Source organism: Dromiciops gliroides, chromosome 3 (assembly GCF_019393635.1).
Source record: "Dromiciops gliroides isolate mDroGli1 chromosome 3, mDroGli1.pri, whole genome shotgun sequence".
Taxonomy (NCBI): Eukaryota; Metazoa; Chordata; class Mammalia; order Microbiotheria; family Microbiotheriidae; genus Dromiciops; species Dromiciops gliroides.
This window is the reverse complement of record NC_057863.1, coordinates 55,747,643-55,770,677: the sequence shown is the minus strand read 5'-3', so window position 1 is coordinate 55,770,677 and position 23,035 is coordinate 55,747,643. Positions and strand designations below refer to the sequence as shown.

Here is a 23,035-nt window from a genome sequence, read left to right as displayed (position 1 = left end):
CTCCTTATCCCATGTCCCAGAGTATGCATGTATGTGAACTTTTCTGAATACTGTGGGGTTTTTTAAACATTCGAATGTTACACAACTGATTCTCCGTTTCTCCTTCAAAGTAAGCTTTCTCCAAATTCGTGATTCAACAGGCTTCTAGTTATAAAAACATCACTGTTCTTCAGCCCCACCTTGCGGCAGGAAGGCGATCCTAATGCAGTACAATCACCTGCATCCTTTACTGAGCCCAGGAAGCATAAGACACGTTTATATGAAGTTGAAAATCCTGTGGCATTAGTTAAACAATAACGCTTTAGCTGGAGGGTTTGTTTTCTGTCAGATTGAGAACTAGAGGGTCTGAGAAACAAGGCAGGATATTTTAGCTGACAGGAAGTGGACAACAACGATAGAACATAAATTTCATTTTATTGAAATAAATTCAATCTGTTCCATTCTGGGCCTTTCCTCACTAACTTTAAAACAATCATTTTACAAAGTGAACAATGTTTGAGCATTGTTTCAAGCCCTAACCCTAATTGCATTTGAGGTAAATTCTACCACGGTTACTTCATGAAAATAACAGGAGGCCAGATTTTGAACTGGAAGAGATGTTACAAGTTCATAGGAGCCCAGATTTAGAGTCCAAAGGAATCTTAGGAGCCCTATTGTACAACTCCCTCCTTTTCCAGATGAGAAAACTAAAGGCCGGAGGCACATAAAATGATCATCGGATCACAGATTTAGAATTAGAAGGATGGATAGGGTCCACCTCCACTTTACAGATGAGGAATCTGGGGCCCACAGCAAGAAAGTGACTTAGCCAAAGTACACACGAGTGGATAGTGCCTAGGTAGGGTAGTATGTGCCTAATAAATGCCTCGTGAATCGGACTGGCAAAAGCCTAAAAAAAGAATTTCCACTGAGAAAAGCTTGGAGAGTATACAGAACTTGGAAGTGATCAAGTTAAGGCCAGAGGAAAGGCACCTTCTCTTTCATTCCTTATATGCATTTGGAGTCAATTTCCTCAGCATCCACTGGAGTCAATTTCTTTGGCATCCAAAGGGGTCAGTTTCCTTTACATCATTTGGAGTCGTTTTCCTTGATATACATGAGAGTCAATATACTTGACATCCATGAGAGTCAATTTCCTTGGCTTCCAAAGGAGTCAATTTCCTTGACGTCCAAAGATGTCAATTCTTTGGCAAATGGAGGACTTGAATGGGTCGAAAGGATAAGTCAGCAACGAGGGGGTTTTCCAAGGAGGAAGACTCGGTTCCTCCCATGATAAAGCACCTTCCCACCCTCATCAGATAGAAACCGCATCTTTTGGTCATATTGCAAGAGAAACCCCAAAGATGCATGCTTGCAAACAGTCCCAGGGTCAGCAACACCGACCTCTTGTTTACGATTAAAAACATTTGCAAGATTAGTATTTCAGAAGTCTCCTCTCGGACGAGGCTGGAACCGTTCCCTTATCCCGGACGGTTTTATCTGGGTTCCGGGGGACGGCTGGCAGACATGGGGAGGGGGCAGGGAGAGTGCGGGGGGGGGGGGGGAAGGGGGAAGACAAGAGGGCGGGGGAGAGGGGCTGTCCTGGGCGTGCGCGCGGGCGGAGGCTCCCAGCCCCAGTGGTCGGGGCCAGCGCCAGCCCGCCTCCGGCAACGATGCGTCTCGAGGGCGGTAGGCGGTGGCGGCGGCGGTGGCGGCGCTCGCGCCTGGGCCTCCGCCTCCCGATTGGCTAGCGCGGGCGCCGACGTCAGAGCCCGGCTGGCCGAGCGGTGGCCCCAGTTCGAGCTTCGGCTCAGTCGGCTCGAGTGCGCGTTGCAGCGAGGAAGTGCTGCCGCCTCGGTCCTCCCTCCCTCCCTCCCTCTCACTCTCTCCGGGTGTGTGAGCGTGTGAGTTCCCTCCCGGTCCCTCCCTCCCTCTCCCCCCTCTGGGGCTCCCGCTGCGCCTACCACTGCCGGACGCTCCTCGACCTTCCTCGCCGCTTCCCCCTCACTCCCTCCTCCTAGACCTCCTTCCTTCTCCCCCCGCCCCTTCCTCCTCCTTAGCTCCCAATCTCCCCCCTCACGCACCCCCTTCCCCCGCTCCCCCGCAACCATACTCACACGCACTCACACCCACTCGCACTCACAGCCACGCTCTGACACGGATCTCTCAGCTACCCACGCGCGCCCATCATGACCAAGGACGAGAAGAAACCTTTCGAACAGACTCTGGGCGAGTGGAAACGCTTCATCTACAACCCGGGAAACGGCCAGATCTTGGGGAGGACGGCGGAGAGCTGGGGTGAGTGCGGGGCCGGGCGGCCGGGGCGGCGGTTGGGGCCGGGGCGGCGGCGGGCGGGCGCGGAACGGACCCCCGGGGGTGGCTGTGAGTGCGGGGAGTGTGTACGCCTGTCGCTGTCCCTCCTCCCTCCCTCCTTCTTCCCTCCCTTCCTTCCTCCCTTTCTTCCTCCCGCCCGCCGCCGGACCCCCGCGCCGGGGCAGCTCCCGGACCCGCTACATTCACCGCTAAAAATAGAAGCTGACAGCGGGGAGGGCTCGGGGAGGAGGAGCCGGCGCGGCCCCCGCCCCCCGCCCGGCCGGGCCCGAGCCCCGGCTCCCATTCATTTGGCCCGGCCGGCGTGGAGGGGGGCCTCCGCGTGGGGCCCTGCCGGGGAGGACGAGGGAGGGCCCATGTGCCGCTGTCTGTCTCTGCTGGGAGGGCCCCGGCGTGGGGGAAACCCCGGCTTCCTAGGCCGCGCGGAGTTCCCTCCTCCCTCCCTCCCTCCCCCGCCGCCGCCGCCGCCGGGCTTTCCTTCCGTTACTCCGGGCAGGGCTCTCTCCCCTTGGGGGAAAGGGGGCACACGTGTTTCCGCGGGTCCCCGCTCCCCCCGTGGCAGAGAAGCCGGTGCCAGGTTAGCCTTAGCGCCACTCGCGAACTCCCCTTCAGGGGGGAACTCTGGCTCCGCCAAAGGCTGGCCCCCTGGCGTGGAGAAGGAGCTCGGCTCCAGACGTGACCCCCTCCCCGGGGGTGGTACGAACCTCTTGTGGTGCCCGGGGAGGGCCGGGGGCTCGCCCCGAGCCGGCCGCTTTTGTGCCAGCCTCTGTCAGGACAGGGCCCGCCTCCGATGCCAACTGCCCTAGGAGCGATTCGGGGAAATCAGACCCTGCCCCACTGGGTGGGGGAGAGGAAATTTCCACTCCCGTCGTTGTCTTGTGACTTCTTCATTGGCACCCCAACCCAGCGAGAAGTGTGTGTGTTTTAAGTGTGTGGGTAGAATGAATGCCGTGGTGAAATAATCACAGAAGCACATTGTATACCGAAGTAGGCTGGCTTGGGGTAGTTATAGGACACTTAAAAAAATATTCCTCCCCTCTTTATGACAGAAGTTGGGTTCTCTGTGAATCTTTTTTTTTTTAAAGGAAAACTCAGGGTTCTTGGCAGTTAAAAATCTCCCTTGCTCTTAGACCGACCTTTCCAGCGGCTCATTTAATAAAACTCTTGGGTTTTCTCTTTAAGCAAGGTTTTCTCTCCCCCCCCTCCCCCCCCCCCATGAGTGTCTGTGGAACTCGAGGTTATTTTAACAGATTGAATGAAGCCTTAAGTAAGCACTTAAGCAGTCTTTGTAAGGATGCACCTATTTAAAAAACGGAATTAGAAGCAGTGAGTTTGTTCTTTGAGTACTCAAAGTGGAAAGGGAGATGACTAGCCCACATCTAAATAAGACTTCACTGAAGGCCATTCCTCTCTTTGCTGGAAAACCTCCTTTTAAGACGTCAGAAATTGAATGTCAGTTTCACAGCTCCGTAGAGGTTGGAAAGGACCTTAAAGATCCTCTCGCCACCCACCCTCATTTTATCTCTGAGGAAACTGAAGGCCAGTTGATTTGACCAGATGGCCCAGCCAGTGACTGTCAGTCAGGACTCAAATCTAGACCTCCTGTGTCCAAAGCCAGGGCTTTATGGGTTTGTTTCATCTGACATTTTTGTACCTGTAAAGTTAACTTCCTAGTGTGTAGAACATTAGCATGAAATTTAAGAAAAGTTTGAAGATAGTACATTCGTGTTAACTGAGTCAGAAAGACCTGTTCCAGTCTCAGCTTTCAAGGCTGTCTTTGTTAACTCTTCGACTCCCCACCCCTACCCCAAGCATGCAGTCTTGCACATAGTAGGCCTTCAGAAGACAATATATATAGTGGAAGGAACCTTAGATTTGGAGTCAAAAGACCTGGGTTCAAAGTCCTCATTTCTCCATTTTATTAGCCACAGTTTTTTTCACCTGTAAAGAACATTGTGTACCTCTACAGGGGTGTTATAAGGAAAGCATGTTTTAAGTCTTAAATCATTATATAAATATGAGCTGCTGTTGTAGAGGGACCTGTAGTTCCTGTCTTGAAATAGGCCTTTCTGTAAATAAAGGACTTACTTATATTTAGACAGGAAAAGGACATTCAGCAACTCCCTCATAGGCTCATTGTATACTAGTCGGAGAAACTGAGCCCAAAGAGGTTGCAACTTCTCAAAGCCATCAAGCCACTGGAGCCAGGCTCTCTGGGTGGTGGAACCATCAATGACAGGGGCCTGGTGACTTGAGTCATCAGGAGTCAGCTCAGTGTACTCTTACAACCTCTTTATTTCTATTGAGTATCAGTTCTTTATTATTCATTTTTGTTGTGACCTTTCTAATACCAAGGTCTTTACTTGGCAGAGGAAACAGAAGCACGGTCAGGAGTGAACATTTCTGCCATCTTATCAGTTATCACCCCAGTCACCCCCAGCAGTGGTCCTCACTCATTTCAGATCCTGTTATTTTCCCCAGTATAACTTTTTAAAAGGCCTCTCTTTGTTAATTTTTTTTTATCCCTTAGCTTTCCTTAGCTCAGTCTTCCTTTGAGCTCTCCTGACATTGTTCTTACAGTGACATGCTTTTGTATTCACCCTCTGTTGCCTGTTCCATTGTCTGTACATAGCTTTTAAAAATTAAAGTATGCTAATGAGTTCACTGTACATCAGGGTCTTACTCTTCGCACAGCTCCCTGCTTGCCTACTCTTCAAAATTGCTTCTCCCTCTATTCAGAATTTCATCCTTACATATTTCTGATCCATTCCAGATTGACTTGCCAATTCACAATCATTTTCCCAGCTTTGGGCTCTTCTTTCCTAGGTTTCTGTCATTTCTGTCCCAGTAGCCAGTTTCTGTTAGTAGGAATCAGAACTAGAATAGAATTTCCCTTTGCTGGTTCTTCCTCTTCTTGGAGGATGAGATTGTTAAGACAAGTTAAGAAGTCAATCGCTTTTTTTGCTTTTGGCAGAAAAAGAGTGCTCGCTACTCCGATCGGGCTTCTGTGCCAGGCTTGTGATGTTTCACAGATGTTTTGTCTAGTCTCTCTTTCTGTCCAAATCATCTATAGTACACAGGCAATTAGAGTCTAATTCTACATTCAACTCGAAGCTCCTTGAGGGCAGGCACTATTTTTGCTTTTTCTTACTATTCCCAAGTGCTTAGCACAGTGCCTAGCCCACAGTAACCACTTAGTAAATACCATTCTGTTTTCCCTCACTTAATCTTTGCTCAAGTGCTCCCCACTCCTAGCAGGAGAAAGCCTGGCTTCTGGCTTTCCTCACATATGAGCACCCTACTATACAGAGTTACTCAGTCACTCCCACAGGAATCCCATTTTTTTTTAAACCAGGAAATCACAAGTTTTAGGTTTTATTTAATACCTTTAGGTTTTAAGGGCTTTTGTGTCTATACAGCATTTCATTTGGTAGAGCCTAACATCCATAAGATTTTTTTGTCCATTGTAGAAGCTGAGGCACAACTGCACAATCAAGGCAGTGTGGTATAATGGGAAGAGCTGAGGACTGTCTTTCAGAATACCTGGGTCCTTGCTGGGCTTTGCCATTGATCATGGGCAAGTCCCAACTCCCTTCAGAATCGTTATGGATTCTCTTCTGGAAAATAAGAAGGTTGGACCAGGTGATCTCTAAGATCTCTTCCATCTGCATTTATCCGTGTCCATGGGGACAGAGAGCTGACCCACCCTGGAAACAGGAAGACGGCTGCCCCTGGGAACACCTATCCTGTTTTGTGGGGTAGATGAGCCATAGTGGGCAAAGAATTTGGAATGGTTCTCATTCCATCAAGTCTCAAGCTCAAACTTGGCCTCTTTGCATTTGGACATCTACTTGCTTATTGACTCAACCATGGATATGTGATGGATTTTGCTATTGGGTTCTTTATTGGGTTTCTGTCTCCTCTGAACTTCATGCAGTTTTTTTCACCCTCCCCTTTTTACTTAAAAGCCCCTTTGATTTGAATTTGCAAGATGCCAGGTGTGTGCTTATCAGCCCTGTCATTCCTCTGTTCTTCAATTATATTTTAGAAATCTCAATCTCATTCTCAGATAGTCACTTCCCCAATCCAAATTTCTCCTTATCCTTTACATCCAGTACATAGAAGGAATGGAAGTGCTTCATAGGCCCTTGTAAAGACTTCAGTATCTTGCCCGAGACTTTGTAATCTTTCCCAGTCTCTTTTAGGTTCCAGTGCTGTCATTTGTGCATGTCGGAATCCTTGAAGCCAGTCTCAAGCAGCAAGTTGATAAGCATTTAATAAATGTCTGCCCTGTGCTGGTGCTACAAATTAAAAACAGCTTCTTCTTTTGAGGCACTATCTAAGGAGGGAGACAGTTTGCAAACCACTATGTGTAAGCAAGATATACCCAGGGCAAATTGGAGTTAATCATGGAGGGAAGGAACTCACACTAAAGGGAACTGAGGAAGGCTTTTTGGGGGTAGAAGGCAGAATTTTAGCTGGGACTTGGAAGAAGCAGCAGGCAGAGATGAGGAGGGAGAGGATTTCAGGCACTGGGGTCAAGCCAATGGAAATTCACAGCATCCGAGATGGTAGCGCGCTGTGGCTGGCTTGTGAGCGTGTGCACTGATCCACGGGGGGAGCACGAGGAGGTGGGGGGGGTGGCAGGCAGCCTAGGAAGAGTTTTAAAGGCCAAGTAGGATTTTCTCTTGGATCCTGGAGGTGCTGGGGAGCCACTGGACTTTATTGAATAGGAGGGTGACATGGGACGGTGTAGGCTGGACTTGAGACATGTGGCCAACGAGCAGGCGACCGTAGCAGTCTGGGCGATAAGCACCGAGGGCCTGCACCAGGGTGGTGGTGAGGAAAGGGGGCCTATAGAAAAGATGTTGCCATGGCAGCACCTTCAGGACTTGGCAACAGAATGACTACGGCAGGTGAGAAAGAGTAAGGAGTTGAGGATGGCCCCAGGTTGTGGTTTCCTGGGTGATTGAGAATATGGTGGTGCTGTTAACAGCAAGAAGAGAGGACTTGGAAGGGAAAGATGAACAAGGTCCATTTGGGGACACATGGAGTTTAAGACAAGAGGCAGTTGGAGGTTTGGAGTGGATAAGTAAATTTGAGAATCATCAGCATGGAGATGGTCATTGAATCTATGGGCATCAGTGAGATCACCCAGAAAACAGTGTAGAGGGCCCAGGACCAAAGCCTTGGGGAACCCCCAAGGTTGGGGGGATTCTGGATGAAGGTGTGCAGCAAAGGAGGCTGAGAAGGATCTGTCAGGCAGGAGAACCAGGAGAGAGGGTCAAAGTCTGAAGAGAAATCACAAAGGCTAAGAATTGAGAAAAGGCCATTAGTTTGGGTCACTAAGAGGTGCTTGTAACGTGGCAGAGAGTTAAGAGAACGAAGGCCCTGATTGTAGACCACCTTCTCTTGATGCTTAGCCTGGAAAGGGGGGAGTTTGGGTTGATGACTAGCATGGTAGAGGGTTCCTCAGGTGAAGAGTGAAGGAAATGTGGGTGTGTTTGTAGTCACTCAGAAAGTAGCCAATATGGAGCGCCCATTGTATGCTAGGCACCTTGCTGTGGGGTGCAGAGACAGCTCTCCAGAAGCGAGGGGTAGGTCATGGGCCTCCTTTTGGGCAAGACTCAAGAGGTTCTCTGTTACATCTCTGATCCACGCCTGCCCTGGGAAGATGACGGTCCTCAGGAGCCTAGGTACGGATGATTACATGCCGCCACCACCACTACTCAGCTCTCCTCTGAAATGAGGACTCTTCCTTCCTGGGTGGTTTCTCACCTGGTCACACTTGGGGATTTCAGCCCTTGGAAGACAAGCAGCAGCTGCCCCTTCCTCAGAGTATCCAGCTTAGTGCCTTCTTACACTCCCTCCCTCCCTCCCCTTCAGGAAGAGGCCCCAATTTACCTTGGAGTTCCAAGTTGGCACCTCCCCCAGGGGTCCCTTTTCCTTTCTGACATTTCAGAGGCTTTGAATGGTTTTCTGCCCTCAGCATGGAAGTGTTTTTAGGGGCCCCTCATTGTCCCTGATCATCTGTAGAGTGGACGGTTTCTTGAGCTCATTTAGGTGATGAGCTTGGAACATGACAGTCACTTGTTCCATTGCCACATGCAGAATGCCCTGCTCTCCTGCCTTCTCTTTGAAACCCTCAACCTTGTCTTTCATTAGATTTCCTCTACCCTCTTGTGGTCCAACCACACCCAACTTCCTTTCCTTGATCTCAGCCAAAACCTGATGGCTCCACTCAGCTTCTCTTCTGTTCTCTCACTGACTTCTCACCCTGCCCATGGAGCTTCTTGAAACCGTCCTTTCCCCTTCCAGATTGACTTCTTGGTCCTTTGCTTTGAATTACTTTCCTTTAACTTTCCTTTGTGTTCTCCCATTTTCAGCCTCTGGCTTTCTTTACAAATCCCAAAATCTCTAAATTGCTTTCATGGTTTCTTTTTCCATCTTGCTGGATTCAAATCTTCCTTGCACCAAATAAAAAAACGTAACATCATTGGGCCTATGTTTCCTAGGTTTTTTTCTGCCTAAGACTCTGGGGCATGGCCTTCATTTTTTCCGAAAGAGTACTGGTCTGCCCTTTAATTCAAGGTGCTAGTTATTTCCAACTTCTCCCCACACATTTAATTCAGCACACTGACTGGATACCTACTGTGTGCAAGACACCGCTAGGTGGCCTAAATGACAGGCTGAGAAGTTTGAAAGGCAAGAGGAACCCAATGCATTTTCTGAGGAAGGATGGTGAGTTCAAAATTGAGCACTAGGAAGATTAATCTGGCAGTGGTGCATGGGATGGATTAGAGGCTCTATTCCTGGAATGGTATATTTAGGGGATGGTAGGGGGCGGATAGTAAGGACGGGAATGATCAGAGAGGTATTGCAGAGATAAAACGGACTATGACCAACACTCATAACTGGGAGAAACGAGGCAGTCTTGCCAAAGGGAGGAGCAGGTTTACAGAAAAGTTGAGTCTGGTTTCAGGCATGTTAAAGTTGGAAATCTCCATCCTTAGTGGAATGATTCTTGCAGTTCGAAGTTGTATGGGTCTGGAATAGAGAGAGACTACAGAGGGGAAAGCTGGTTTGTAACTATTCTGCTCAAAATAGGGTTGTGAAATATTTTAGAACCAGTTGGGTTTGATGTCTGAAGAATTAGAGAGGTCAGAATTTGTGTTTAGCCTTCTGAGGCACTGAGGTGGGGCAGTGCAGAGAGCCTGCAGTCAGAAGGACCAGAATTCAGATGCTGCCTGAGGTACTCAAAAGCTGTAGGAGCCTGCCTGAGCCACTTAACCCCTCTCTGCCTCAGTTGCCTCATCTTTAAAATGGGTATTAAAATCATACCTGCCTCCTAGAGGTGTTGTGAGGATAAAATGAGGTAACAGGTGTAAAGCATTTTGCAAATGGCAAAGAAAACACTGTATCAATGCTAGTTATTCATATTTTTATTTTTATTGTTGGCCTAGTTAATTAGAAGAACAGTGGTACTACTCCTAGAAATAAGGAAGCTTGGAGGAGAAAAGGGTTTGGGGAGGAAGAGAAGGAGTTTGGTTTTGGACTTGCCGAGTTTGACATGCTGATGGGACGGTGGAGGTGTCCGGGAGCCACTTGGGAAAGAAGGTTGTTATTGAAGTTCTCCACAAAAGTGGCCATTCCGGCCATGGAAGAGGGTGTAGAGCCGCAGGTCGGGGCGGGGTAGCCCTGCATTTAGGGGGGAACAGACAGGAAGGTATTGCCGCGTCTTGAACACCAGGACAAGAAGATAGTAGTAGGCAGTCAATAGTGTCATGCTACAGAAATCAAGGAAGAGAACCCAAAAACCCCAAAGCCGCTGGATTTGGTAAGTAGGAGGCTGGCTCTTGGTGAGGAATCTCTGTTGGACTATAAGGAGTCCAATCAAGGCCTCACTAAGGCCAGAACTTCTACATGTTCTCTTTTGTGTATGGGGGGGAGGGCAACTGGGGCTGTGACATGGCCAGGGTCACACAGCTCATAAGTGTCAAGTGTCTGAGGCCAGATTTGAACTCGGGTCCTCCTGAATCCAGGGCGGGTGCTTTATCCACTGCGCCACCTAGCCGCCCCCCCCCCCAGGGTCTCTTAATAACCAGTCTAATCTTCTGCATTTTCATGACACTTTGTCATGATGGGGATTCATAATCTTACCTACCTGCCTTATCACGACGCCATCTCCTTCAGTAATTTGTCATCCATGTCACTGCCACTAATTTTGTGTGTAGTCCAACTGTCTGTCCTGGCTTGTCTTCATTTTTCACTTTAAAATGTTCCTTGTGTCACCTCATTAACTCCCTAGGGTTCAGTACTGTCAACTTCTAACACACATACTAGTGTTTCCTGGGCCGCCAACCCCTCATTATGATGTGCCTATAGCACTTCTTGAATCAGAGGTTCCATATGTATCATAAACTGGACGCATCCAAAACTAGAACTCCTTATTTTCCTCAAACCCATCTCTCTTCCACACACTTGTCCCTTTCTGTTGAAGTCCCCATCCTCTGTCCATTCACCAAGGTTGGCAACCTTGGACTCATCTTTGGCAACTTCCCTCCTCTCACTGATGCTGTGTCCCTCCATTCAGCCACCAGATCTCCCTGACATCTCACGGATCACTTACCTCACCTCCCTCTCTCACAGTCGACTCCTCCCGCTCCACTACTCCCACAGCTGCCCCTTCATTTTATAAGGTCCTGTGGCTCCTGATTCCTTCTGGAATCAGAGAAACTCCTCCCAGCCCATCCTTTTCTGCCTTTGCCCATGCAGCCGTGCTGCCCAGTGCTTGCTCTTCAGCATCTGTGCCTCATTGACTCCCAGCTTCCTTTAGCATTCCAGGGCCACCTTCCCCAAACTACCTGGTATTTGTTTTATACACAGCATAGGCATTCATTCTTTCTTTCTCTCTCTCTCTCCCTCTCCCTCTCTCCCTCTCTCCCTCTCCCCTCCCCGCCATTGAAATTTAAGCTCTCTGACATTCAAAGGGTAGGCACTTAATGTTTGATGGTTTGATGACTGATAAGGAAGCTGAGGTACTGAGTTCCAGAATTTGTCCAGTTTGTTAAATGGCACAGTGGATGGAGTGCTGGACTTGGAGTCAGGAAGACCTGAGTCCAAATCTGGCCTCAGACACTAGCTGTGTGACCCCAAGCAAATTACTTAAACTCTGTACCTCAGTTTCCTCTACTGTAAAATGGTTAATAAGAGTACTTGCCTGTTGTGAGGATAAAACAAAATGATAGTGATAAAGCTCAGTGCCTGGCACATAGTGCTTACTAAATAAATGCCTGTCTTCCCTTACTCCCACTAATGAGAACACTTTTAAAATTTACCATTAAAAAAGAACTTGAGTAGTAAGTGTATATGTGAAAGGGGCAATTGTTATCGACAGGCGGACACAGCCAAGGTATAAAATGTTAACAGTCACACCTCATTGAACAACTAATTCTGTGTCTTTGGCCAAAAGTGATGCCCTCCTTTTAGATGGAGAAGCTGAAAATCACTTTTTGGATGGCAAACTCAAGTAGAAATGGGGCCATTACACAAGTGTGTGTGTGGGGGGGTGCGCACACACATTTAGGTTGGGTGGTCTTAATGTCCCAAGTGTAATTACAATTACTAGTAATATCAAGTCATGTCTATTATTAAAGTGTCCTGTTTTCATAAACATCAGATTCCCTGCAGGCTGCATATGGATCAGTTTTGAAATGTAATGTTAGCTGTTTTATCGTATTTTGGTTTATTTTGAAAATATTTCCCATGGACATTTTCCTCTGGCTCTGGCGGTGCTGGGGACTCTTGTGGTTTGATGTGCCACACCTCCGCTTTACAGGATATCCAAATGAATAATTGAGTCCTAATGACAAGGTTTTTTGTTTCTATGGCAGCCAGCTTCCAACACACAAGAAATGCCAACTCTTAAATACAGTGCCAAATGCCACCTGCTCAGTCTGTCACTAAAAGTGGGGCTTCACCAGTGCCCCCAAGCCCCATTCCATTCCCAGGAACACCCAAGGCTGTTCTCATCGGTCTGGCCCCTTTCTGCAGAGGGACATGTGCCAGTTTTGGAAAGCTGAACCTGCTACAACTGTCTGCTAAAAACATCCTCGCAGAATAATCTACATCTAGACCATATTGATGAAAAAAATAGCATTTCTTGGACAGTGTTGTATGAAATTGGATCACACAGCTGGGGGGCTGGACTCAAGGTCTGGTCCATCTCCGTTTTAGAGAGGAGAAACCTGAGGTTCAGAGAGGCTAATGAATCTGGATTGAAACCTAGATTTTCCAACTGTTGATTGCTGTATTCAGTATTCCATTCAGGGCTCTGCACACAATGGGTTCCAATCCCAACTGCCTCTCTTTCTAATTCTGATCTGCTCGGGCTGAAAGGGACCTTAGCATCATCTTGTTTCACCCCTGGTTTGTAGGAGAGTTTTAGACAGCCCCGAAATGGGTGTGACTCCCAGCTGGTAAGGGGAGAGATGATAGCGTGTCCTCCTTTGATTTTTGTGAGCCTCTTTTCTCTTGGCTCCCTGACAGTTGGCTGCAGCCCTCTGGGTCAGTCATCATCCACACGGGCAGGTCTCTTGGGGTGCCTCTGTCAGTGCCCTGCTTGGGGCCTCGCACTCCACCTGTCGTGGGTGCCTGGCTCAGGGCAGAAGGCAGGTGGGCTTCATTCCCCAATATCACATGGTGGTGAGAGGGCTTTCGTGCTGCTCTTTGTCCTGGGAAGTGTAACCTTCTAAAGAAGCTTCCCAGGACATGTGCCCCATTGGCAAAGTAACAAGACTTGCCTTCCCCGCTGTGTAGGCTGGTAAGAGCAGCGGTGCGTGTGGGCACCTCGGAACCCCCATGGAGCTCTCCCCAGGCAGTGGGCCGGCAGTGCACAGGAGGGAAAGGGCAGGTTGAAGATGCCCATTGTCTGGTTGTGCACGGCAGTCACTGGGATCCAGAGTGTGTATCAGGTTTGGCCACAAGCTCCCTTTCCCTATGGGTAAATTGGGGTCTTTGTACAGCACAATCCTCGTCACCCTCCTCTGTCTCAGAACCCTCTACTAGGGTCTCTGCCTGGTTTAGAGGTGACCCTTTGGATCCCAAAAGCTCTGCTGTGCTCTTCCGGCCTCCAGTCGAAAAGCTTTGACTGTGGAACCAACCACAGACTTGCAGGTGAGACTCATTACCAGAGGCGGAGTGATGATTGATTTGGGCCTGACGAGGATCCTGTGCTAAAGTGTAGAGAGGCTGCTAGTTGCATCCCTGCAATGAGTCTCCACACCAACAAAATCAGATTGTTGAAGTATTTTTTTGTTATATAGTTTTTCAAAATAAACCCATATTCAGCATCAGTTATCATTCTTTACAGGGTCTTTGGTTTAGGCCAGTCATCTCAGTATTGCCCCATTATTTCTTAGAGAACAGTTACTAGGTCATTTGAAACTTAGTGTGTTACTGGTAATGACTGGAGTGTTACTGGAGCCGTGCATCTATATTGGAATAAGAGTTTGTGGAATTGTAGAGCTGACAGAGGTCTTTGAGATCATCTCATCAAACCTCGAAGTAGGCAGATAGAGTCTAGTAGAGAGAGCACTGGGTGTGCCAGCTTACATCATTAATGCTTGGATCGCAGTACAGCTAGCTCATAGCCTTGTAATGAGTGCTAGGTAATGAGCCTCATGGCCCGAAGCACTCTCCTGTCCTCATAAATACAGACCTGGCCCATTGCAGAGTTTAGACTCTTGATCACCTTGATTCTCAGCTTTTTAATCCCCATTGGACAGCATTGTGATAGGGACTTTTTAAAAGCACATTTTTATATATGTGAAATGATTAAGACATACATGAAACACTCTAGTAAATAGTGGTGACCACCTGGTCTCGGGCCCAGCTCCCACAGAGCACAGGCTGGCAAAATGAAGGTTTGTGGGCAGCCTTGGTCGGTGGTTCACAACTCAGTCCCTGGGGGTGGTGGGGTATCATGGGTCTAACCTAGCCCTCCTTTGCCCACAGCTCTTACTGCACTCCCGGAGATATACAATAAATAAAGTCGTTTACATTGAGAAAAAGACCCGAAGTGTGCTTCTGCAAGTGGGTACCAGGAGGGCTGCTGCTTGTGAATTATTGGCAAGTGGTGCCATTTTCTGCATTCAAACTGTTTTTTCTCCAACAGAATTAGACATAGTCACCTAGGGAATTCTTATGCCCCAAACGTTCCCCAGCATATCAGACACTTTGGAACAAATTCACATTTCAAAACAAGCATTGGGGGGCAGCTAGGTGGCGCAGTGGCTAGAGCACTGGCCCTGGAGTCAGGAGTACCTGAATTCAAATCCAGCCTCAGACACTTAACACTTACTAGATGTGTGACCCTGGGCAAGTCACTTAACCCCAATTGCCTCACTTAAAAAAAAAAAATCAAAACGAGCATTGTAGGAATGATTGTCATCTGAAACAAGGCTGATTGTGGAGCAGGCCTTTCTCGAAGGCTGAGGAAGCCATGAGGACCCTCCCCAAGGGTTCTGAGCCAGGGGCATGCTAGGATAGAAGAGATGATGCTCCTTCGACGGCAGTGCCAGAGCCAGAGTCCAAAGCCAGTTATAGGAAGGTATTACAAGGAGTATTGCTAAGTCGAAGGAGGGCCTGAAATAGGCAGGCACAGTGGGGAACAAATTAAGGAAATGACACAGGAAAGAGAATCAGAGACTTGGCAGCTCATGTGATGGATAGATGGGGAGGAGAAGCTAAAGCCTGGATGACTGGAAGGAAGGATGACAGAGACCTTAGTAGGAGAAGGGGCAGGTTCTGGTGGGAAGAGATGGTGCAGTACTGGCCAGAGATTAGAGTGGGAATAGGAAAGAGCTACAGATCAGCTCCGTCCTCGAGGTGAGCTCACAGGAATTATAGAAGGGATTCATTCTTGTTGAAGTGTGGGTTGTGGCCTCTGAGACCTTCTGACTCTCAAATGCTGCAACATCAGGGTGAGAACATGCCCCATTACTCATTGTTGAGTAGAAAAAGCCCATCATAAAGCAAAGACCAGTGATTCTGGAGTGAGAGAGGACTTGGGTTCAAATCCTACCTTGAATTTGGGCAAGTGCAGCTAACCTGTCTGAGCTCTGGTCCCATTGTCCTGAAGTCTTTGTAGCTCTAAAATCAGTCTGGATTATTTTAATTAAAATGCATTTCCACATTCTGGAAATTAGTGAACTTTTGGGTTTTTTCACAGCTGTGAATCTTTTAAGGGGATAGATAAACCCAAGAGAGAGTTTATCACTTCTTTCTGCTTCTGTTTTGGCTGTAACCTAATTTTAGCTTTTTGTTAAAGTACTGAGAAGACAAAGGAGACTTAATAGAAGGACTTGATTTTGACTGTAAGTCAACTTACAAGCATAGCAAATAAACATAAAATTTTAGAATAAGTTCACTGTCCTTGTGAAGATACATTAATATTCTTAAAAGTGTCATCCCCAAAATAATGTTCCCTTATCATTTTAAACAAAGCCAACAAAAAGATAAAGAAAAGTACAAGTAGAACAAATTGCAAGAGAAGCTAGAGTAATTACTTAGAGTATCTTTTAAATAGGATTATTCAAGAATATATACGTTTCTCAGCAACAATGGAACATTTACAAAAATTGGCCATGTATCAGGGCACAGAGATTGCCCCCCCAAAAAAAAAATCTGAAAGGATAGAATTAATAAATGTAATGCAATAAAAGTATTGATCATCAGTTCAGGGACCAGAAAGAAAACATAGAGACCTAAATGGATGTTTAACAATAAAATCCTAATGAACAAATCATCAGAACAATAATTACATGAAAGGAAGTGATGGGGATGACACAGTGTACCAGCATTTCTGGAATGTAACTAAAGTATTCTGAAAAATCATCCCTTCAAATGTACATTCACAAAATAAAATAGAAAGAGTAGATTAATGAACTGAACATGCATTTAAATAACTAAAAAGAAGAAGTATTTAAAAATTAAGGGAGAAATAGATCAACTAGATACCCACCCCAAAACAACTATAAAAATGGCAAATAAAACTAAAAGCTGTAATTTGAAAAAAAAAAAACTACTAAAATGGATAAACCAATTTGATTTAAAAGAGGGCAGAAAAATAAAATCAACAAAAAAGCAAACAAACAAGGAGAAATCACAACAAAACCAAAAGAAATGAAAAGAATTGAGACCCTACTCTGCACAACCATATGCTAACAAAACTGAAAATATAAAAGAAATCAGTGAATACCTTCAAACCTTCACAAATATAAAGTACCAGAAGACCCAGTGGAAATCTTAATCCAATCTCAAGAAAAGAAAGAACAAGTTGTAAAGGAATGACCAAGTAAAAAAACCTCCTCCTGCACCCGATGCATTCACAGGAGAATTATTTCCAAGTTTTAAAGAACAGTCAGTACTAATACTACACAAATTATTCTCAAAAATTGGGGGAGGGCGCAAGCACCCTGCCAGAAGGCTAAAGCACAACTATTTAGTATTAATGAATATTGATTTCAAAACTTTTCAATAAAATCCTGTCAGACGTCCGTCCACAGTGATTCATCCAGGAATTCCATTTATCATGACCAGTTACTATGGTTTTTCAATAGTATTTTGGGACCACACAAATAAAACAATAAAAACAGTTCTGAAGCAGGATGTGCTTATTTGGGAATTTTCCTAACAGTTCTAGATTAAAGAGGAGGATAATTTAAAAGTTCTTAGAGATTACTTTGGGTTTTAAGGTTGTTATTGGCTTGACTTTTGTATACCTGATATCAAAAGGACACATTTTAAAATTGACAAAAATGACAGGATTTTTGAATGGAAAAATGAGTCAGTAAATTAAATTGTTGATCATTTTAAGGCAAACTGCCACCTCCTATATTATATTTGAAATTAGTTATTTTAAAAGCTCAAATGTTAAGTTCATATTTGTTCATATAGTTCTTTCCATGTTTCTCTGTATTCATCACATTGTTTCTTTTTATTTTTCTTTTTTTGTGGAACAATGAGGGTTAAGTGACTTGCCCAGAGTCACACAGCTAGTAAGTGTCAAGTGTCTGAGGCTGGATTTGAACTCAGATCCTCCTGAATCCAGGTCCGGTGCTTTATCCACTGTGCCACCTAGCTGCCCTATTACATTCATGTGACAAAATTTGTTTAGTCATTCCTAATCAGTAGCATGTACTTTGTTTACAATTCTTTCTCACAAAAAGTACTCCTAATACATATTTTGATTGTACATGGGGACTTTTTTCTTAACAATGGTCTTCTGGATGTAAATGCTCAGTAAGGAAATCTCTAGGTCCAAAGGTACAGACATTCCCCGTGTCAGTTGCCCTCCTAGACAGGTTCTAGCTCTTCAATGTCTTTTCCTAAAATGTGGGGCCCAGAGATAAAAGCTGTATTCTGTAAGTCTCCCCAGGGCAAAGTCACCATCTCCCTAGTCTTGAGCCCAGGGTAAGATTCCATCCACATGTGTGGCTGTCCTGTTACTTTGCTAATTCATCTCGCTTCTCACTAAAACGGGGCTTCTTAAACTTTTTCCACTAACAACCCCTTTTTTCCGGAAACATTTTTTTATAGGTGTATAGGCACATAAAATAGGTAGGTACACATAACCTTTTACTGGTGCCAGATTTTTCCCGACCCCCACATTCAGTGACTCGACCCCATATGGGGTTGTGACCCACAGTTTAAGAAGCTTTGCGCTAAAACACCCAGATCTTTTTTACAGATTGTTAGCACACTTGCCTTTCCCGTCTCGAATGTGTGACATATTGGGAAAGGCTTTGAATTGTTTCTGTCCCCACTTCTAAAGGTAAAGTGATTTTTGGTGAACATAGATAGGTGCCTGTAACTGTTTCATGGGAAAACCTCTACCTGCACCTTTCCTTTCTCTGAACAAAGAGCAAACTACAGACATGCGAGTTTACAGCCAGTCTTAGGATGTTTTTCTTAACTGTTGTATATGTAAGTATACTTGAGTTAGTTGCTGTTTGCTGTCTTGGGAGGGGGGGGGACGGAATTTGCACAGTACCTTTGCAGTGTTTGGGGTTTTATTGCTGATTTTTAGGTTACCATATTTATTCGCATATTTGAGGACTTTTTTTTTTTTTTTTCAGTTTTTGTCTTCCTCGTTTCCCTGTTTCACACACCATTCTTCTAATGTTCATCAACATCAGACACTCCCAATAGTACTCACACCGAACCAGTGCACCTTGGGGACTTAGCGGGGTATTAACAATTTTATTAAATAACTGTGGGGGCAGCTAGGTGGCGCAGTGGATAGAGCACCGGCCTTGGATTCAGGAGGACCTGAGTTCAAATCCAGCCTCAGTCACTTGACACTTACTAGCTGTGTGACCCTGGGCAAGTCACTTAACCCCCATTGCCCTGGGTGTGGGGGGAGATAATCGTGTTCTTCCCGATATCCTTAACAAGGGTCAGAAGACTGTTGTGAGAATGATAGAAGAGGAGAAATTGTGGTATAAAGTTTTGACTGTTTATCCTGATGTCAGTTTTGGCCAAAAAAAAATTATGGTGCTTAGTTTGTGGGTCTAACAAGTTAAAAATTAATCACCACAGAATATGGAAGACAGTTTTTGGTTTTTTTGTTTTTTTTTTTTTAGTGAGGCAATTGGGGTTAAGTGACTTGCCCAGGGTCACACAGCTAGTAAGTGTTATGTGTCTGAGGCCGGATTTGAACTCAGGTACTCCTGACTCCAGGGCCGGTGCTCTATCCACTGCGCCACCTAGCTGCCCCGGAAGACAGTTATTTAAAAATCTATTTGGGTAAACCCCACACTTGGTTTATTGTACTAGAATTTTGTTACTTTGATTCTTTCTTCAAGTGACCTGGTTTTAATTAATTTTTTTGAAAAATGATTTGAACTTTGCAGATGTTTGAGTTTAGGTATCCTGGTAGGTGATAGCTGGACTACTGCTGTCACTTGGACTCACTGGTCTGTAACTCACAGCTCCTCAGTAGCCCCACAGTGGCTACTTTGGGATAATAAATTATTTAAGTTGACTTTATTTTATTTGAATTTTAAATTTGAGTATTGGGCTTGCTCATTCAACTGTAAATATTAAAATGCACTTCAAAACTCAATACAAAATGATTGGATTCAGTGTCTTCGGATTGCTGTCATGCTCCTCACCCCCCCACCCATGTCAAAATTCCAAAATCCCATGATTAACTTATACAGGTGTTAGTGTATTATTCAGCCAGTGCATAGCACCTACAACATCAAACTTACAGTCTTCTCTGACCACTTCTCTGACCCCATCCTGTTTGTGACTTGTGGCTAATTGTTTACAACTTTTAATGCCCCCAGAGCCTGGATCTGACTCATTCATTAAAATGTCCATTAGCTCTAGCTGTGGTCCTGAAGATCAAATAGCCTGATATTTCAAGCCCTTCACTAGCTAACTCTGGTCACATTTCCAGGTGTTCCCTCCTTCACTCTCCCAGACCCTACCCTACCTGTTGTTGTTGTCTTTATATATATACATATATATATTTTTTTTTTTTACCTGTTGTTTATTTGAGCCTTCAGATAATTCTGTCTTGCTTTTTCTTATCGGTTTAGGTTTTTTTTATCCCCCTGCTTACCATTCCTTGTTGGGAGGGATGATTTTTAGATTTTGTTTCTGTATCTCCTGCTTGGGTCTCAGTACTTTTTAATAAATGGGTGTTAAATTGGGATGAGGAAAGACATTTAGCCACTTCCCTGCCTTAGGAAGGGCATGAAAAAAAGGAATTTTGCTTACTCTGCTTCTGAGAGTTAGTTGATAGAGCTGATAATTCTCAATATGAAGTCTGGTTAAGCAAGTTTTCCAGCTTTTCAGTGTGTGGCTCTTAGTTTATTTGTCACATTTCTATACCATTAAACATCATTACAAAAACATATTACAAAGGGAAAAAAATTGCAGTTTTGGGATTGACCATATAGCCAACCAAGAGTTGACAAACTTTCCTATAAAAATGCTCTCTGCCGCCATTTTGCTGCAGTTGGTCAGAGACAGAGACAGAGAGAGCTCGAGCAAGTGCCCTTTTGGGAAGAAGGCAGGTGCAAGGCGCTGGCAGCAGGGGAAGGACTCTGGAAAGGCCAGTGAAGGGGGCAGCATTTGTTTGACCCAAGCTTTAGAGGAATCTAAGGATTCTAAGAGGTGGTGGTGAAGAGGAAGTATATTCCAGAAATGGTGGCTAGCAGAAGTATGGAGACAAGTTCACACACATTTATTAAGCACCGGCTGTGCATCAGGTGCTGTGCTAAGCCCTAGGGATACAAAAAGGGACAAAAGCAAGGTCCCTGTCCTCAAGGGGCTGATTGTCCTAATGGGGGGGAGGGATTCAAATAACTATGTGCAAACTAGGTATATGCAGGTTAACTTGGTGATATGAGGAATATTCGAGTTAAGGGGGACTGGAAAGCTTACAGAAGGAAGGATTTCAGCTGAGACTTCAAGAAAGCCAGGATGCCGAGATGAGGAAGGTAGAGTTCCAGGCATGGGGGGGGGGGGTGTAGGTGGCTTTAAAAACCAGGCAGAGTTCTACATGGGATCCTGGAGGTATTGGGTCATCCCTGCACTTTACTGAGTGTGGTGGGGGGAGAGTGACCTGATCCAGACCTTCACTTAAGGAAGGTCACCATGATATACCAGAGGACTCGGGTGGGAAGAGACCACAAGACAGGATAAAGATGACCAGTTCAGCCACAGCACAGGAGGAATGAAGGTGAGCACTGGGAACTAAGCTGGGGAAAGGAAAGTGGAGCCATTTGTGAAGGAAGTTTGTATTTGTGGAGATAGGGAACCACTGAGGAGGGATGTGTATGCTAAGACTTGGGGATGACCCACCATGGCCAACTGTGGTGGGAAGGATATGAATGATGGGTCAAGCCCCTGTGATTAAAGAGCAATGCTGTTGTGGAAGTAGTCAGCCAGGCCCGGGCAGGTGTGTGGGATGAAGGAGAACAGGGTCTTCTGAATGACCCTGAGGCTTCAGTGGTGGTCTCCTGGGCAGAAAGAGGGAAGGGTTTGGGGAGAAAAATAATGGGCTCTGTTTTGGAATTCTCAAACTTCTAAAATTTGAAACCTAAGAAATGTGAAATAATAGACACATTTCTAGAAGTAAAGTCATTATGCACAGAAGTAGAGATCTCTTGGGTGCAGCTTGGTTTTCCTTGAGGCATCTAATAAATTCACTATGAAACTTTGTCCTGGCTGTCTGATTGTTTTCATTTTGACCCGCCTTCTGTTCTCTCCTTTCCCAAAAATGTTTCATTTCCTCTTGGAGGAGGGGCCACCAGGTAGATAACCTACCCCACCTCCTCCAATTAAAAAAGAAAAAAATTTGCATAAAATCTGTCGAGTCAAGTAAAATCACCTCCTCAATTGGCGTTACCAGCAAACATGTCATCTTCTGCTTCTCGGGTCCTCATCTCTTTTTTTTTTTTTTTTTTGAGGTGACAAAGGCTTTATTTTCTTCTCATGAGAAGGAGGCACCCCAGTGTGCAGCTAGTGGGTGCCCAGAAAGGGGGCTCGCAGGCCCTGTTTTATACCCTAGTCCCTAACGCGAATGGACCTTCCCCTTTTTCATCACTGTTGGGGTTACAATCTACGCAAAAACTAGCTAATCGGAAGGCAGTATTCCCACCCCTCTTCCTTGTATGGGCATAACTCGAGAGTGGGCCTTATACTTCCTTATATGGACACAACTCTGGAGAGGACCTCATTGAGACCAGGGCTCCTTGAACCATGTGACCTTGCTAACCTGAAGGGTGGGGGGGATCTGAGACCTTTGTCCTACAAACAGGTCAGGGGAGTATGACTGACTGTTATATCCACATTGAGAGGAGACAACTACCCATTTCTCACAATCCCTCCTCTTTATTTTTGACTATTTGGCTCCTCTCATTCCATTTATTGAATATTTCCTCTGCCTTTTGGTCTAAATCTGTGAATCCTATGCTATCTAGGCAGATTAGAGCATCAGATGTCGGGTCCTCGTCTCTTTACCCCAGGATCCTCTGGAGTTGTCACTAGTCATTGCCCTGATTAGTTTTAAGACTGTTTTCTTCCCAGTGTTGGTGTCACATTGTTCTGGCTCTGCTCCCTTTACTTTGGACCTGTCGAATTTTAGATGCTTTTAAAAGGCATCTTTGTCAGAAGATGGACGTCAAAGAATGGAGCGAGGTCTGGTAGTTGTCATCTGCCTAGAGATCATGGGGGAGCCCTTGGGAGACAGTGAAGAGAGGGAGAAGAGGAGCCTCAGGGTTCGCCCAGTCGTGGAGACTGATAAGGAGGTCAGGCAGGAGACTGGGGCCAGCAGTGCCAGTGCTGCTAAGAAGCCAAGACAAGAGAGGTCATAGAATTGGGTCAGTTTAGAGGCGGGTGAGTATTAGGGGTTGGAGTGAAAGGAAGGAGAGACCAACTTCACTTGGCTGGAATATGGCTGGGAAGGGGAAGAGACAGGATGACAGCATTCTGTGAAAATTGGTTTCTTGGTTTCTTTCCCCCCCCCCCCCCAGTAAGGGTGAAGTGACTCACCCAGGGTCACACAGCTAGTAAGTGTCAAGTGTCTGAAGTCGGATTTGAACTCAGGTCCTCCTGCATCCAGGGCTGGTGCTTTATCCACTGCACCACCTAGCTGCCCCCTAGATTGATATTCTTTTTTTTTTTTTTTGAGGTAATTGGGGGTTAA

The 23,035-nt window shown here is 45.9% G+C and overlaps 1 protein-coding gene across 1 annotated transcript in view; it reads left to right on the top strand.

The window, feature by feature from the left end:
* The first annotated feature begins 1,865 nt into the window (after nt 1-1,865).
* Nucleotides 1,866-23,035, top strand: part of ATP1B3 (ATPase Na+/K+ transporting subunit beta 3) — a 35,329-nt gene continuing 14,159 nt past the window's right edge. The window contains exons 1-2 of the mRNA XM_043996731.1: nt 1,866-1,883; nt 2,125-2,277. Coding sequence (XP_043852666.1) covers nt 2,169-2,277 — 109 coding nt within the window. The 5' untranslated portion in view covers nt 1,866-1,883; nt 2,125-2,168. The remainder of the gene's footprint in view (nt 1,884-2,124; nt 2,278-23,035) is intronic.